We start from the raw sequence: 18,810 nt of genomic DNA, 5'->3' as shown, positions 1-18,810 counted from the left end.
TGTTAGTCTATGGATTAGTCATACGTGTTGTATATTACCTAGCTCTTGCATAAATTAACTCTATGGTTTGATGGGGCTTGAATAATATAAAAAAGACGGTGTTACAGTTTGTAGTTAGGGGCATAATAAATATTAATAAAAAAAAAGAATTTATCTTTTCATTTATTTTTCTTACCCCTAAAATACAATTTGGAATTGAAATTTACAAATAATATACAAACAGAATGAGGACCCAAAACTTGCAGCAGCATAAGTAAATGAATAAATCCATTTTTGTATTTGAATCAAAATAAGACAGCTCAAAACCAGTTTGTGATGTTTTAACTGCTTTAATTATTCACAATGACATCAATTGTTAAATCATTGTCGTAAGAAAAGAGAAAAAACTTAACCCGAATTTTTGTTGCTCTTCAGAAAATGTAGAATCTTCTTTACTCTTTCCAGCCGTCTCAGCTTTCTTTGTTCAGATATATGATGTTTTGTCGTCCTTCTCCGTAATTTAAACGAATGTCATTCCGGATTGAAAATAATTAACTGTATACCAGGAGATAAGATTGACCTGGTATTTTTGCACCATAATTTTTGGTTATTCTGGGGTACATGGGTATGTTCTGGATTTCTTAATATTATAAGCAGTCTTTGATAAAGATAACATCGGTCTCTGCAGCCTTTATAGTACTGACACCAACGCTAAGAATATGGCACTTTTTTTTTTTTTGGGCCATTTTTACACTAAGATACATGGGATAAAAATAAACTTCTTAGTAATTGTTTGAGCTGTCGTTTGGTTGCTCAATGAAACCTCTTAATAAAAAACGAACAAAAATCTTCATAAAATGCAACTCCAAGTTTTGAGTACCAACTTAATATCCTAGAACATTGTGATATACTCCTGGTAGTCTTTGAATACATTTGTCAAAAAACAATATTACCCTCTCAAACTTTTTTAAATATAACAAACGTTATTCTTTTTTTCTTTTATCAAAAAATTATGATTTTTTTTTCTTTTTGTTTTAATAAGAAAGATATTTCAAAAAAGTCCAATTATGTTCACCAAAGGAAAAAAAAGAAAAAGATGAATAAGAAATATATGCTAGTCCATGCTTCTCCCAAGAAAAATCCCCGTCATGAATATGATCTTTTCAAATCCTCAACTATTGTTATTCTTATTTTACTCATGAGTAGTGAACTTCCTTTCCTCATACATTCAATTATATTAAAACCATGATTGAACATTTGTGTCTGCACATAGAAGGTACAGCATCTTGAGTCTTGATAATTTTTTGCTGAGTTATAATTGTAAGACCTTGTTAGAAACGGTATAGAACTAAGTATCAACATTGGAGTAATTTTTGCTAATATCCTTATTTATTTCGTTCATCTACTCCCCCCTTCCCTCCTCACAGGTGATTGTAAATGATGATCTAATAAAATGTCATAGCAACTAAACTGCTCTCCTTCAAAACCAATCTTTAAGTTGTTATGGTTACCACGTTAACTAAATAATTAATTCTTAATTAATATGCCATTCTGTATACATTTTATGCTTTTGAGTAACAATATTATATATTCCTTATAGATATTATTGAATACAAAAGTTTAGAAAAAAAAAAAGGCCGAATAAGTAGTATTTTGATAAATCACTTTTTTTTACTAAATATTTTTTAAGTAATGACGAAAAGTTTTTTATAGCTTTTATCAAAAAAATCTACATAATTATGCAGGGATATAATTATAAGGTGCTAGTAGACATATTTATTGATATTTTTGCATGCAATTGTTGTATGGATATGGTCTTTTTGTATTTTCTAGACAATATAGATTTTTTTAATATTCCTGAAGTATAAGCAGTTATGGTCTAATTGAATAAAAATTTACTGACAAATAACACAAATAATTATAATAATGCTGTTTACACATGTCTGCAATATTTTATTGATACAAGTACATTATAATTTTTAGATCAAAATACGTTTATGATATACATCATGGAACACTATGTTCAGCGATTCCTGTGACTCGTTGTCATATATTTATACATTAAAACAGACACACATTGCTTTATTAGTATAGATAAGTATTCATTAAAGTATTACAATTACTCTATATCTGAACTAGGAATTGTTCTTGATGCCCATTTACATAATGTTTATTTCCTTCTCTAGAAATGATCATGATCCGAACCTACGCACATTGAGTTCAATACAGTCATATGCGCAGAGAAAAGCTCGTTCATTTGCAACCAAGTTATTATGAAGTAAACAAAAGAGTACGACAAAAATTCGTCATGTGGACCTAGAAAAAGAGTATTTACAGGTAACTCGTCCAAATTAAGGATTTCCTCCTTCATTTTTTTCGAGCAGATTTATACGATGTAAATGTTCCTAGACTGACTTCCTTTCGCAGTGAAATTTATAATTTATTTTTTCATGAGTCAAAAAGTCTGCTTAATCAGAGCTGTTTAAGAATGTTGATGTATCTACAGGATTGATCTGATCTAGTGGTACACATTTTATTATTTTCAGTCTTGAATGACTTTGGTCACAGAAGAGGACAAGACATCTTATCACAGCAGAACAAAGCTAGCTGAGACGGTTGGAAAGAGAAAAGAAGATTCTAAATTTTCTCTCGGCCAACAAAAAATTAAGCAAGGTTTTGCTCTTTTCTTATGAATTTTTTTTTCACCGTGGATGCCACGGTGAATAAGTCAAACAGTCGCTACTTCACAACTGAACATCCAGACAATGTCTCAGTTTCAGTGAAACATGTCTTCAGAACAAAAAATGCAACCGGAATCATTTTTTGAGTGGTGTGAGAGAAAGAAACGGCCCCATACAGATGCTGTAATCGAACTTCTGGATAAGAAAGTACTACCGTGGGCACTATACAAGTTCGTAAATACCTTTTTTTCACTGAAGAGGGCGCTCTGTGTCTTCGTGCTTCTAAGAGCCAGGGATTCCTGAAAGACAACTTTCCAGACTTTTGGGACCTCAATATGTGACCAATCTAAAATTTTTAGACTACTCTATCTAGGCTCATCTGGAGGAAAGGGTGTGTGCTACTCCTCACCAGAGTGTCCAGATTCTAGAGACATTGATCAAATAGGAATGCACCAACCTCAAGTTTGACTACCTAGTCAAGGTCTGCATGGGATATAGGTCTCGTATTGAGACTATTATTAGAGTTGAGGGCTCACTTATTGTATAAAAGTTGTGCTAAAGATTATATTCAGATGATTTTGTTAATTAAATATCCTCACAAAACCTTTGGTTTAAATTTTACTCTTGCAAATGACAATAAAAAAAATTAATATGTGCCACCATATAAAATGAATCTTATTATTATTTAAAAAGAAAATGAATTTTAAAATTAATTTCTTTTATTTAGGAATGAACATGGAAATATAAGTGTTAGCTGTTTAACAACTTTTATTTTACTATATATCGTTAATATGTATTCATATTAATAAGCATCAGTGCCACATAAAATATTTTGGTTATAACTAAATAATAGTAAATTATTTTTGTGTTGTTGACTAATTTTTCGTCAGATTTGTTTTAGATTAGAAACATACATAAATATTATTTCAAAACAAATGAACTTATTATTAAAGTTGTTACAGTTTGAATAATTTTTGAGAGAAGGGCAGCTTAAGTTTCATAACGTTTCATTAAATAAAATACAAACAGCTTAAGGGAGGGCAATGAAGAGAATAAATACATAGTAAATGCTTAGAAATGAATCATTCTGGTATGCATATTCAACTCTACTCGTAGTCGATCAACACCCTACGCTTATAACTCCTGAAAAAATATTCACTTTTACTTTTCATCATTTATGAATCATGTAAAGAATAATATAACAGCTTTAGAAAAATAAAAATAAACTATTTTGGTTGCAATATTTTTGTCATAATTTTTACAACTTTATTCAAGAAGTAAATCATAACGTTTTTGTTTTTAATAAACCAAACTGTGTTGAATGTACATACATAATATCTGCTATTTAATATGATAATTAAAACGCAGAGTAACAACACCCGTGAAAAAATAATAAAATAATATCATTTCTTTTCTTTTTCCATTTATAGACATGATTGATTAACGCCTCAAGACATCATTATCTTAGTGATATTCTTATAAAAACCCATCAAGATGATGAAATGGCTCGTAAAAAAGAAATCCATGGAAGAAAATCCTTCTGTGGATATGATTACAGAAGATCCGTTAGCAACACTTGAATTGGGACTTGGCTCAAATAGTCCTGGAAGTAAACAAAGTGCGTCCACACGATCCAAACGACGCTTTAAAAATAGTTCAAATAATCACATCTACTCTGTTACAAGGTACGTAATATTTACTGTTTACCAAAATTATTAAGACATATTTTGATCAAATATAGGCATCGCATTCAAATTTTTGGGTTTAGTTGAGATACTTAAGGTTATTATCTATAAAAACCTTCACTTTATTAATGTAATTAATTAAACCCGGATTTTGCCCCTTACAACTAATATTTATTAATTATAGGTTTGTAAAAGGGAGAATTGATTTTTTTATTTTAATCCATCTTTTGATAACAAAATTTATAACGCATTAATCAACAGGGAAAAAAAGCAAACTTATTTAATTACATGATGAATAATTAAACGATTATAATAATTACGTCATTTATATTTTTATCATTTTTTAAAACTATTCCATGCATTCTGCACTCGTAAATATTAAGGAAAACTCTAAATGTACTTGAGTCAATAAAATAATATATTTAAAACATAGATCAAAAGTAAACTTTTATTTTTAACTAATCTTAACAACATTACTTTGGGATATCAACAAGATATAATTGTTAGCTTTATTGTATAAAAATAATTTTAATTATCGCCTATACAAATTTATGAAACATTCGTTATTTTAGGGAAATTTTGAGAACCAAATTAGAAGCAATGAGTTTTTTATGAGATTGCGTGTATTATTTAAAATAATAGCTATAACATTATGATTTTGTAACTATGTTCTATTCCTAATCCAAGAAATCATTATTTAAAAAAAGGTTTTAAATCAAAACACTAAATACAATTCATTAATCTCGATTAAAAATTTCTAAATATACGCATGTAACTTGGAGACTGCATTATCATGGTAATTAAAAAAAAACATATGATCACATTTAAATTTAAACAACTTACTGAAAACCATGCCGATGAAATGTGGATTTAAAAGAAATAAGAAACATTTTTAGAAGTCTCGAGGTGTGCAATATCCACAAAAAAGTATATATAATATGACGGCAATGGTCTTACGTAGGATAACATCAACTTGTGTATCATTACTGTATGATATACTCATATACTCCTACAGCAAAAATGGTACAAAAACAGTATATGCTCTATATAATCGAATTTGATCCCCTGATTTGAAATATAGCCTTATTTTTTTTTCTCATAGCCTCGTAGCCTTCAGAAAAAGGCAACCATTTTTTGTTATTTTTGGCTATTTTTAAGGCTTAAAGCAGTTTTAAGCCCTCGGTGTTGAAAATACCATAATTTATGCTAATATATTTTACAGCTAAATTTTATTCTAAAACCATTTTTAAAATGTCCACTTCATACTAATAGAAACAAAGACGGAGAAAAGAAAAGAGATAGAAACAAAGAGAGAGAAAAAGAAAAAAAATGATCCGAGGACTTCCTGAAATGTCCGTTTTTTTTAAATCCCTTATATACGGGTATGGAACGAGTCCTCTGGTGTCCATGAAGCTTGAAATAATTTATTAATACAGTTTGAGACATGAGGCTTAATGTTATAACAAATTGTATAATATATCTTTTCTTTTCTCCTTTTTCTTTTTTTCTCTCTTTTTTTCTTCTCTGTCTTTGTTTCTATCTCTTCTACCTGGGCATACGAATACTTACGGACTTTTATTATGTGATCAATTCAAAAATGAGTTTTTTCCTTGAAATATTATTTTGGCCTTATTTTAAATTGACTACGATATAAAGGGTTCATGGAGAGGCTCTTTTAAAAAAATTAAAGTTCATACATTCAGCTATCAAATGTAATACTTTTAAGCTTTTTGAATCTATTCATCTTGAGGCTATGAGCCTCTGACAAAAATCAACTATTTTTCACTTTAAATATAGATAACTCGAGTTAAAAATATATCGCAGACATTTTAAAAATGGTTTTAGAATTTTTTAACATTCAGATTTAAAATATATTAACATAATTTATCCTTATCTATAACATTGAGGGCTTAGAACAGCTTTGAACCTTAAAAATAGTCATAAATAATAAAAAAGTATGGCATTTTCTGCAGGCCACAAGGCTATGAGAGAAAAATTAAGACCATATTTGGAATCAAGCTGTACTAAGTTAGGCATATACTGTTCTTGCGTATAAAAAAAGTGTGATTTTGTTGGATAGGGTTATCATAGTATAAACACTCCGACATTAGCTGAAGTCATATCCAGTCGATAAAAACCTCCTCAATAAAGACTTTGTCGCTCTATGTATTCTTTTTGGGTGTGGTTCTCGAATAGGCTTATCCGTACACTTTTGGGTAGACGAGATTATGAAATATATATATATATATTACAAAATAGCAACAAATCAAAAGTCCTCTGGTCTTAGATCTGACTCTCCCTCCATATATTACAGGAAAATTGAATTAGGCTTAGAATTAACATATATGTTCAATTTAAAAAAAATGTGTATAAAAAAAATTAATAAGTTTTTAAACTAAAGTTTAATATGAGTCGTAGCGTATTATTCCATATGTTACCGTTTACTCAATTACTCTGCCTATATAGCGTCTTGCATGATTATTCATATTGCTAGGAGTGGTGGTGGAGCTCAGTTGTAATTTACAATACTAATTTCTATACTTACTCACTTCTAGGTAAGCTATGGACAAGAAAAAGTTATAATGATATCTAATAGCATTTAACTTTATTAGCCTCATCTACCCATTGGTACATATATGTGGCACTTGGGAGGAATGTTTTTATTTTTAATTCAAAAATTGGTACACATATGTTCCATTTCAATAAATGATTTTTTTTTTTTTTCGCAGCTATACAATAAATGACGGATATCAATAGGGGAGAAAATATTAAGATTTTGCACAAAATAATTAGGTCCTATAAGGGTTAAGAGAAAGAAAAAGAATGAGTATGATTTAAACATATATGTAAAAAATCCCTGCTCTATGGATATATATATCCCAGTTCACTAATGATGGGTCAAGTACAATTTGTGGGGTCTATAAAGACATTGATTATAATTATTTATTGATAGAAGTTGACGATAATTCTTTTAAGAATACAAATATAAACCATAGTTTATTTTACTTCTATGTTGATGGGCCATAAATTAAGAATAAGCAAGTGCCTATGCTGCATACATACCTCTAATTACTACTTTTACTTATTAGTATCACAATTACTAATAATAATTTTCTTATCAGATTAAATTTGTGAGCATTTTTAACGCCCTTGATCCACCTACCTAGCAAAAGAGTATCAATTTACTTTGCGTTTCACATACTCTTTATGTATGTAGTAGCCAAATATGGAAATATTAAATAATATTAAAATGTATATGTAAAATGGTTCATCATACACTGCACACGTGGAGAAAAAATATTCAGTTAAAATATATAATAAAGACAGGCTTACATCATGTTTATTGCTATTATCATTATTCAAAATAGAGCTTTATTGATGAGAGTGACTTCATTCACAACTAACTCTTCTTATTTGACAAACTCTTTCATTTTGTGCAATTGAGAAAAAACAACAACCAAAAAAACGTTCCTTCTGACTCAGAGATACTTTACACCCACGCTTCTAACAATAGATGTGAAAAAATAATAATTGTTATTACTATGTTTTTTATGAATTGCAACCACGTTCCATCACAAATATCAATTTCAATGACTCTTCTACTTTACAACTTTTTTTCATCTTTATTACATTCTTATGTTACGTATGTGGCATGTTAAGACAAAAACAATCTTGAACAAAAATGAAGAAACGGAAACATACTCCAAATTTTAATTGACGTCAGGTACCACTGCGTTACTTCACTACCAAAAAATTTAAACTGTTTTTTTGTTGTCGACTGTTCCCTAATCTGTGTTATGACACGGCGTTACCTCGATAATACGAAAAAAATATAGATACGTTGCTCACATACATGGTGCTCTAATAACTTTTTTCAGCATGAACCATTTTTTAGAACAACTAGGTTAAACAACAAGCTACAGATTGTCACACCACCTTACGTACTTTTATATTCCTTACATTGTTCATGCCCTATTCTGAAAATATATATTCATTTTCGTTTAAATTTTTTAACGAAAATGACCCTAAAAAATTCTTTAACCTTTGCTAAATTTTGTTTTGTTATTTTCACCAACAGTATAAGTCTTGTTGCAAGGGGGTAAAAATATTAACCCGATAACAGAATAGCCTCAAGTACTCTTTCTGTAAATGAATCAAATACCAAGTCATGATTTAATAAATATAATATTTTTATATTCATTGTGATAATTGAATATATGAAAGTTAGCACGGAAAGCTTTGTAAATATCAGCAATGATGTTTGGCAAATCCAAAAATTGCAAGGTATTTCCTGTGAAATTATTTTACTATCATCTAGTATATTTCCAACCATAATGCTAACATGGATGTTAATACTACTATAAATTGAATAAAGAATCCTTTTTTATGACTCTAGAAAAATCTCAGAGTTGCACACAGAATGATTTTGGACTACAAATATCATGCAGTCAAGTAAAATATCAACATTCATCTGATATTCCAAATATCCAAAAATTTGGGTTCAAAATTGGCCATTTTAAGGTATCTTGTAATTTCCCAAATATGATACAACAAGTAAAAAAAACAACTTAATATATATATTATTAAGCATTCGGGTTATCAGGTAAAAATGATATGCACCTTCTTATTAATAACTTAAGAGCTTAATATGTGCTTAAAAATTTCTCTTTTTTATAAACTAAATAACAATTCACAATTTCACTCTAGTTGAAGTGATAGTTTTTGAAGAAAAAGAAAAAAACATTATTTTTAGTTTAGTTTTATAAAACAGGGTAACCGTAAATAATTAAGTAGTCTATTTTTCATGAAAAAATCTTTTGAGGGGAGAATCGTCAAAAAACTTTAGAAAGGTTGTTTAATAATCTGGCTCAGTTATTGCTTCTAAATTACTCTAATTTGACTAATATTGTCAATTTTATTGAAAAAATACAACTTGTTATCCCAATTTTTGTATAAATTTAAAAACTGCAAAGGCAAGTAAACCAGCTTTAAGAATTGCTCAATATTCGCTGTGTTCATTTATACGGTAAAATAAACATATTGAAACTTTCTTCCAAAACATTAAGAATATAAAATACATTGAAGAAGTAGTCTTTTTGTAAGTACTGCATTGCACAAAAGTTATGAGACAATATTTAAAATCTAATAACTCATCGTATATTACAACAATTTCATTTCCCCCCCCCCCTTCTACATGTCACAGAACAACAAAAGTGAAAGATGACCACCTTGTTTTCTGGTGGAACGTCCCCCAAAAACAGTTATTACGGTCTAATGTGGCTCAAAGATAACTGTCTATTTTGTCAAGGAGCGCCTAGATAAGGGCGATGATCTTGGAGGAGCCCACAGGTATGGTTATTCAGTAAAGTTGACTACTGAAGGAGTAGACCAAGTCTTTATATAGCAGCTGGATGTCTCCATGATGGAGATGGCCATGTACATAAACATCTCAAGGTTCATTGTATCAAAGTGCATCAAAGAGGCTGGTGGTGTCTCTCAATGAGTCTATAATATACCACTCTTAATAGAAGATATGGTGAAAAGTTAAACTTCCGTTCAATCTTTCTTTTTTGGTCATCTATTGGCTTCCCCAATCACCATATCTGTGGTATGTAGAGTCCCAGCCCTGCAGAATGCAAAATATAATTGTAGAGTCCTTAAAAGACTCTGTCAATGAGCAGTTGTTATCCATGTCAGAAGCCTACACCAAAAGCAACTGTTGCAAATTAACGTTCATAATTAATTATATTAATCATACTTTTTTGGATATTCAACTTATACAAAATTACATATTATTCTTAAAATTCGTTCATTTTAATCTAAAACCTTTTGCACGACCCTGTATATAAATGAATAGACGTTCTCATTCCTTAGAATGAATGCATTTTCATCTCTCTTAGCTTTGTATACACTCAAGCATCTATGTAAATTTATATAAAAATTATTTTGTAGGTATATCCTATGCATAAGAAATCTATTCATACGTAATGTATAAGGCTTTAAAAAATCTTCCTTGTATAATGGAACCATCTCATATGCAATTTTATTCCCTTTTCTCTCGTTAACACTCATTATTAAATCACACTCCGGTACTTCATTTTTTAATTCAATTACATATCAAGTTAACAACGAAATTAAAAGTCTCATTTAGGTTGTATATTATAAAGAAATTTAACTAGATAGGATAATTTCTCAGCTTTAGAGGAATGTATTAATTCATTATGAGCAGGGGTGTTGCTGGAGTTTTTCTTAAGGGAGTGAACTAATTTTGTTTTCAAAATTCCCTAAAAATATTCCATTTTTCGTGACTTCTATAACATATTGAGGTTTCGTGCAAATTCTTCTGACGAAGCCCCTGATCCTAATATAAACAAACTTTCTATTTCCAATAAAAGCTACATCAAAAAGTGTTTTTTTTACCATTTTAAGTTTAATATTTTCAAAACGTTTTATTTTTTGGGTTTAAAAATTAACCAGTTTTTTAAATAAAACAGAAAAAGGATGTTCACTAACGTAGGGATATAATCTAGGTTTGAAATTTTCTGAAAAATACTTCCTGCTTAAGGAGAGAACGGGGATAAAATGGGCACTTTACACTTGTTGGTATACTCTTTCCAAAGTTAAAAAAAAATAAAATGCAACACTTCATAACGTAATAAATTATACATCAGATGTAACATTAATTTTAATAATCCATTGTTTAAATCCATGTCAATTTCTAAAGGAAATAAATCATAAAAAATATTTTTTTTTTTAATAACCACACCTGAGATAATATAAAATAAATATGGTATCCCTTGATCCTGATATATATGAAATTAGTTATCGATATTCGAATCTTTGAACAAGGAGAGGAAGTCATGAATCTGTTGATAGAGAAGAACCGAGTCAAAATTAAAAACCAATCTATCTTGTATTTTTTTTTTCATAAGCTTATAAATCCCTTTCTGCTTCATAGTCCAAACGAATTTTATTTGCAAATTTGAAATGTTAAGTATTCATTATCTTAAATATAACAAAAATTGAATCTCTTTCTAAGTCCTCTTATCTCAGTCTTAGATAACTGAAGTTTTATTGATTTTATATTATCGTATGTTTCCTTTTAAGATGATGGATTGCATCACCTGCAAAAAAGAAAAAAGTATAAACTGAAAACAAGATACATATATAGATTTTAAAATCTGTTGAAAGGATCATGATCCTAGTTCAAATCTACAAAAGTTTTTTAGTAATATTGAGTAGAGTCAGACAAATGGTCATGCTCACGAAATTTGAAAGAAATATCATTAGTACATAATGAGATACTTTATTAGATTCCATCAGCGCTCTTCAGTGATTACAAATTTAATTCTCCTAAAAAACATTGTAAATATGTGTTTATTTATTTTGTATAAACATACATATGCAAATTAAATATTCTCCAATTACATTTCCTTAAAATACCTTTGTGAAAGGCATCTAACTTATGTTAAATGTATGTATACAAATAATTTATCTTCTATTTACAAGAAAATACTTTTGATAGATCAAGCAAATATGTACGAGTTGGTAAAGAATGCCAATTTCATTCCATTTAAAATTAGTCCGTTTTCCATTTAAGAAAGGATTTTTCATAGTGTTATCTCAGAAACACAAAAGTTTACTCTATATTTTGTTATTTTTGTTTAATGTTTTTGTTTTGTTTATTTGTTGTAAAAATCAAGTAAATCAAAATTTCATTCTCAGGAAGAATTGTCCATCATCTAACAACAGATTTGGACCTTTTTTTTCTTTATTTAAGAAAAGTTGTCAAATGCAATAAAAGTATTTCTCAAAAGAAACCATTACAATGAAAAAAAATCATTGTGATTATGTTTGGTAATGATTTGTTTGTATTCTTTGCAATTAATCAATGAATTTCTGAAACATACATTTGAAGAGACGAGAGGAACAATGCAGTCAATTAAATATAAATTTCAAACTTTATTGATAAAAAATTATTAAATTCAAATTTCCCTTTAAAAAAGTCTGAGACATCAGTTGTTGATGTTTTTCTTATATTTACCATCAGAGAAAATATAAAGATCTTGACGTATACAGTACAGTTCTTGAGTTAGTCTACACATATTCAATTCAAGAGAATAACTTATCGCGAGCGCATTGCCCACTGTGCTACACCACTGCATCCTTTCCAAAATTATAGCAAATTTTTTTCCATTGATGCGTCATCTACCTTTTCCCAGTTCTTGCAAATTAAACTCCATGTACCAAAGTTTAAGAACCATGAATCCATGGTACGAATACTCATCACTAAATACATTTAAACCCACATATCTGCATAACTTTAGTTTTTAAGAAAATGATAATCTAATCAACCTGATTTTATTGATGATATTATTATGATTAATGCTTCGTCATCTCTTTTTTACTCAAAATTAAATATTAAATTTATATTTGAATTCATAAAACTCCAAATTATTCGATATTCATTGTTTTTTTATTACAAGGTAATTATGGTTAGTACAATGCTTCGAGGATTGGTCAATTATGACTAAAATTGGTATTATATTGAAAATGATACAATTATACCTTTAATCAGGACCGGTTTTACTGTGAACTGGGGTTGAGCAAGGACAAAATGTTGGTCCTTTAAAAAATATAGCTATGATATTTCTTAGGAAAAATTTACTTAAAAATAATTTTTCTAGTTCCAAATGGATTTTTTTATATTTTAAAACTTGACATTAAGACAAAAACAAAAAGACTAAATGTGTTGAATACAACATTTATTTTACTCTCTAACATTTTTATGTAAATGTAATTTTAATTTATGAGAATATATAACATGTACTATTTTCTACCCTCAAGATCCTTCAGATTTTGGTTTTTTTACAATGTCAATTTAAGTTTTTGTCAAACGTCTTGGTTATTAAATCAATATTTTCTTTTTATTTAACTCAATAAATTTAAATTAATTAAAAAATTAATCAAATAGTCTTTTCTTATATTAAAGTCATAAAATTTTACTTTAATTGAAAAATAAATAAACTTTTTGAGTTTCTGTTATTTAAAAGATTTATTAAAAAGATTCCCCACTTTTTGTTATGTTGGAGTTATTTTTATTTGTATAAAGAGAGCACAAATTCTATTTCTACTAAGATTTTATTAGAAAATGGTATCAAAAACTATTTATGAAGTATGGAAATTGTTTTCCAAAAAAGAATGTATATTTTAAAATTCTCTTTTTTTTACGCTATAATAATACAATTGTTGTTAAATAAAATTAAACAGCTTTAAGTTAAATTTTACAAATAAATTTAAAGATTGTTGGATAAATATATTAATCCCCAACTCAATAAATTATCATATTCTATATTTTTACAAAAGTAGTTCGATAACAATTGTTTTTTTTCAATAAATCTTAGTTTTTTTTTACAACCAAACTTCCACAATCATTTTTTCTTCCTTTGAAGAAATTTCAAATACAAGAAAATACTTATATCTATTCTTAAAATATGTACATACATACATGTCTACATATGTACTTCCCACACAACCCCCTTCAAAACGCCCATAAATTACTCAAACATTTATTTTCATTGTCATATTTTCTACATTTTTTCTGAGTGATGACACAGTCATATTTTTATTATTCATAAATTGGTAATAAATAAAGGAACAATCAACATTGAGGGGAAAAAAACCAACTTGTTCATCAAATATTTACTCATTAATTAAATTAAATAATACCCGCATCTATTTAGGTAGGCAAATTATTACCTATATCATCATTTAAGTATTGTACAGCATATTCATCTTTGTTCAATTCTCAATATTCTTTCCTTACTAAATGTTGACTTTTTCCAATACCCATATGTATATTTGTAAATAGTATTAGTTATAAGGGGGGGGGGAAGCTCTGGAAAATTGACCTATGCCATACACTTAAAAAATAAAGGAACTGTATTGTACATAATATTGGTTGTACATTGCCAAAATCACAATAACTTTGTAACATAAATATGTTCACAAAATGTTTAATATTTAAAATAGATATATTTTCATTAATACAGGGTCCATACACTGAAAAAATAGAACTTTGATATTTTAATACCTAATAACTTTTTAATCTATTTTGTTTCTAAAAAAAATATAATTTCATTCCGAAGTTTTGTAAGTATAATCATATGATGAAAAGGATGCAAAATTTGGTAAATAAAATTTCTTATTTTATAAATATGGATAATTGTTGGATTAAAAATTTAGTAATTGATGATTCTGCAAAGTTCTTAAAAATATTATTTTTTCTTAAATACTGGTTGGTCCATTGAAATATGAAATTCAATAATTAAGGAAAGTTGAATGATTGAAATTAATCCACATATCCATATATTAAATGATAAGCAATTATTTAAAAATAACTGAGCTATTTAGAATACGTATAAGTTGAGAAAATAACACTTGAACATGATCGTGATTCGCGCACTCTAAGCAGATGGGTATCTACAAGACCCCCGTCTACGCAAGTCCAAAGCGTCGAAGTAGAAAGACCCTGTCAAAAAGCCAAAACTGGACACGAAAGTGTTGAGGTCTTGTGAGGGAATAGACGCCACTTTATAACACCAAGAATGAAAGAACCCCATCTCCGCCACTGCAGAACACTTTTTGAATGCTACTTTTGAACTCTTTTTTGGCACTTTTGGACCCCCTAAATCCTGATGCGACCTCTTGTCTACTACTTACTAAATACATTATATTTTATTGAAATTTAAAGTTCAAAGTGTTCAGGTTTTAATGGACCACTCAGTATAAATTGTTTCATCTATCTGATCTGGACATATTGCAAAAATATAAAAATTATATGACAGTGGGAATCATGACACCAATTTTAAATGCGAAGGATAATTATCAGTGGAGTTATTCAAGTTCAAAAATTTTACAAATTTTTGTACAAAAAAATTTGAAAAAAATTTACAAAAAAAACTATAATGAAAATAAATTAAAAAAATTGCTTTTTGTATAGTAGATATTGAAGCAATTAACATGAATTGTACAAAAAAAAAAAAAAAAAAAAAAATTCAAAAGCTAAATTGCAATTAGTTTAAATATTCTTTCAAACCCTTTTTTGGAATTATGTATTTTTTACGGCAAACGCACGTTCCTCACTATTCCAAAGCATGAGAGCGGCTTACTTTACTTTCAAACAAAAACTAGAATCTTGCCTCTACTATGAAATAATGCTCAGTCAGCTACTACTTCTAGGGCTTGATTGTTACGCATTATAAATTTTTTATTTTGTTGTCTCAAGATATATATATGTACTCGTATATGAATAATAAATTATGAAGATTGAATTTAATACTGTCAATTTAAGTGAAGTACCATTTAATCTGGAAAAACTTTAACCCCATACTAAACTATAATAACAAACTAACAGCAAAGTAGCAAAAAAACTCTTCTTATTAAAATTATAGGAGGAAACACCCTTCAATATTTAATTTATAAAGTTAAATAAATTCTTTTACATACACTAGACGCAATGAATTAATATTCTCTCTTTTAATATTTTAATTGTAAAAGCTAGAGGAACCCAAATCACACAATCCTCTTTAAACAGCTTTTTTCATTTCTGCAATTTAATTTTCGGTAAAAAAAAAAGAAAATACAAAACATAGCACTTACAAATAAATGTCAGCATAGAAAACATTTTGTCAAAATGTCATATTTTGTTCTAGAATATTGAAAAAGTAAAATAAATTTTTCCTTCATAATTAAAATTTATTTCTTATATTTTCGTCAAAATAAACCATGATGAATTTATGTATGCATGCCAGTTGAGCGAAATCATATAAAAATCTGTAAAAAAAATCAAAATACCTGCATAAGATGACTCTAAGAAGTTATTTATGGATCTTTTAATGTCTTATAGTCGCAAGCAACAGGTATTCTAATTATATTCTCCAAAAATGTATTGCAAAACTTGCCTTGGTGATGTGCAGTTCTCAATAGAAGGAAAAGTACAAAATATGCTGTTAAATGATAGAATTGACCTTATTATGGCATACACATCATGTTCATAAACTTCAATTTCAATAATTTTATAATTTTCTGCACAAAAAATAAATTTTTCCATATGTCACTTACATAAACATTACATTGAAGTCTGAACACTTACTTATTCAATAAGTAATTAAGGTTGAGGGATTGAAATTAATTCGTACTTCTATATATTGGAGCATAAAAAATTAGTTACAAAACGGAACAAACCTGAGCTCTTTAGTATAAGTCAAGAAAATAACACTTGAAGGTGATTGACAAATTTCCATTCGCGCAACACAAGCAATTGGGCGTTTCCAGGACCACCGTCTACGCTATGAAACGTTCGGGAGGAAGAAGGGCTCTTTTCCACCAACACTAGAACGCAATAACAGATGAATAACAGTACAGAGTGTGCCAGGACTACTGTCACCACTTGGAAGCCAACATTGCTGCTCAGGGTGGCAAGATTAATTATTAAGAGAGCTCAGGCAGACATATATCCAAAATATGAATTTTGTTGAATTTCTATTGGTAATTGATAAATTACATCTTTTGGAAGTTTGAAATTCGATGTATTTAGATTTTAATGGACCACTCGGTATACTCAACTATCTTAGCGAACAAAAAAAGTGTTGCTAAGACTACTACTATGTACATAATTAATACAGCTGCTGAAAAGTTGAATACAGCTGTTGTAACAGGCAAAATTGTAGATATGTAATAGGTCATTCGGAATAATAGGAATAAGATATAAAATATATGCATATATCGTACCAAGGTAATAGCTGAAACATAATAGAACAGCCTTTCATACCTTGTCATCTCTATTTATAATATTTATTTTTCTATTTGCTTTGTTCTTACTTTTTAAAATGGCCAATGACATTTTGTTTCAACCAGTAGTTTAAATATTTAATTTTTAACACTTTTAATCAAAGATTTTGGATTTTTTAAATCCCATTCCTAATTTACTCATTAATTATCTCTACATTCACACAAATCTTATACAACTATAGCATTATTTGCTAAAATTGCTGCAAAATGGAATGCAATTTATTAACTACATACAATTTTTTGTCGATAACATTCTTTACCATTTAAAGAAGATAATTAATGATCATTGGAAAACTAATTCATATTTATTTAATTTAGCACTATTGTAAGAACTTTTATTTTCGTCTAATGGTAAAGTATAGATGCTGTAAGCAAAAACTATTTCTAGTTTAATTTTATTTATTTACATTCAATATATTCCAAAACAAAAATAATGAGCACTCGTTATATTTTTTGCTTTGTTTTGTATTACAAAATATAATTTTTTATTATACTAAACATTTTTTTAAATGGAGTTACAACTCTTTGTTTTAAGCGTATTATAATTCAAAAATTGGTTTTTCTAATTCTTTTTACTATCTAATATATATACTTTTTATATAGAAAATAGGAACAAAATGACTATAAAGCTTTCTTTAATGGTGGAAGAACAAAAACTAAAAATTCAAATATATGCAGAATCCTAAAATTATAATTCTGAGTTAAAGAGATAACAAAATATACATACTTATATTTTTAAAATTTATACGCATAAAATCAACATAAGCTTCAAACATTAGATGAGTAAATTATGAAGTTAAAATGAACTAACTGATAAATAGTGTTACAAATTTGAAAACAAGTGAAATCATTATCTAAGCGCTTAAATTATTGCTGAATTCAAAACATTAGACATTAAATATGCATTTATATAATATGTATTTTAGGGGAAGTTCATCCTTCAAATTTATCCAAACAACTTTAACTTTGTTTTAATTCTGTTTTGGATTTTAATGAGCGTAACTTCATTCAAATATAAATAACATATATTTAATAAGTTGTCAAAAAGTAATGTTGTATTTTTTTGCTTTATAATAATGATTATAATCATACAATTTCAGAGAAGTATTCACATTTTGTTTCATAAATCCAACGAGAATTCAAGTTCATAGTGCCTTTTTTGTACAAACACTTGTCGCTATAAGCAAAAAAATCGGACAACCAATGTTCACAGGCCACTGTTGAGGCCTAATCTGTACCCATAGCGCTTGGGCCATAGAAAAGAACAGATGGTATTCCCTTGGTGAAAGGTCCAGACTGTAGAGTATTGCATAAGAACTTCCCAGATGAAGTTCCTGGAGCATCATCAAACATGTGTGGAGCCTTTTGTTGTCTTGATAAGGCTTGTTGTCTCCTATTCACCAATGCTAGCCACCTCTATTTGATTGCTATATTCAAACTGTCGAGTTGTTCACAGTAGAGGTCAGAATTAAGGAGGGGGGGGATCGCTCGAACCACTGTTGTGCAACACAAACCAAAAGAGTGTCAACCCCACAAACATTGAAAATTTTCTTTGTAGCTTTTGATGCGTTCTTCACTATCAGGCAGTAAACATGAAAAATATGGCAAATTTC

The 18,810-nt window shown here is 28.4% G+C and overlaps 1 protein-coding gene across 2 annotated transcripts in view; it reads left to right on the top strand.

Annotated features, from left to right (window-relative positions):
- The window catches only part of LOC121116538 (uncharacterized), a 115,636-nt gene that overhangs the window by 83,244 nt on the left and 13,582 nt on the right, over positions 1 to 18,810 (top strand). The window contains exons 2-3 of one of the 2 annotated variants that reach the window (XM_071887598.1): positions 2,166 to 2,316; positions 4,091 to 4,345. In XM_071887598.1, coding sequence (XP_071743699.1) covers positions 4,155 to 4,345 — 191 coding nt within the window. In that variant the 5' untranslated portion in view covers positions 2,166 to 2,316; positions 4,091 to 4,154. The remainder of the gene's footprint in view (positions 1 to 2,165; positions 2,317 to 4,090; positions 4,346 to 18,810) is intronic. The other variant, XM_040710798.2, reaches the window with a different exon arrangement.

The sequence above is a fragment of the Lepeophtheirus salmonis genome, chromosome 4 (genome assembly GCF_016086655.4).
Source record: "Lepeophtheirus salmonis chromosome 4, UVic_Lsal_1.4, whole genome shotgun sequence".
In the NCBI taxonomy this organism is placed as follows: domain Eukaryota; kingdom Metazoa; phylum Arthropoda; class Copepoda; order Siphonostomatoida; family Caligidae; genus Lepeophtheirus; species Lepeophtheirus salmonis.
The sequence above is the reverse complement of the archived record's forward strand: the minus strand, read 5'-3'. Positions and strand labels throughout refer to the sequence as shown.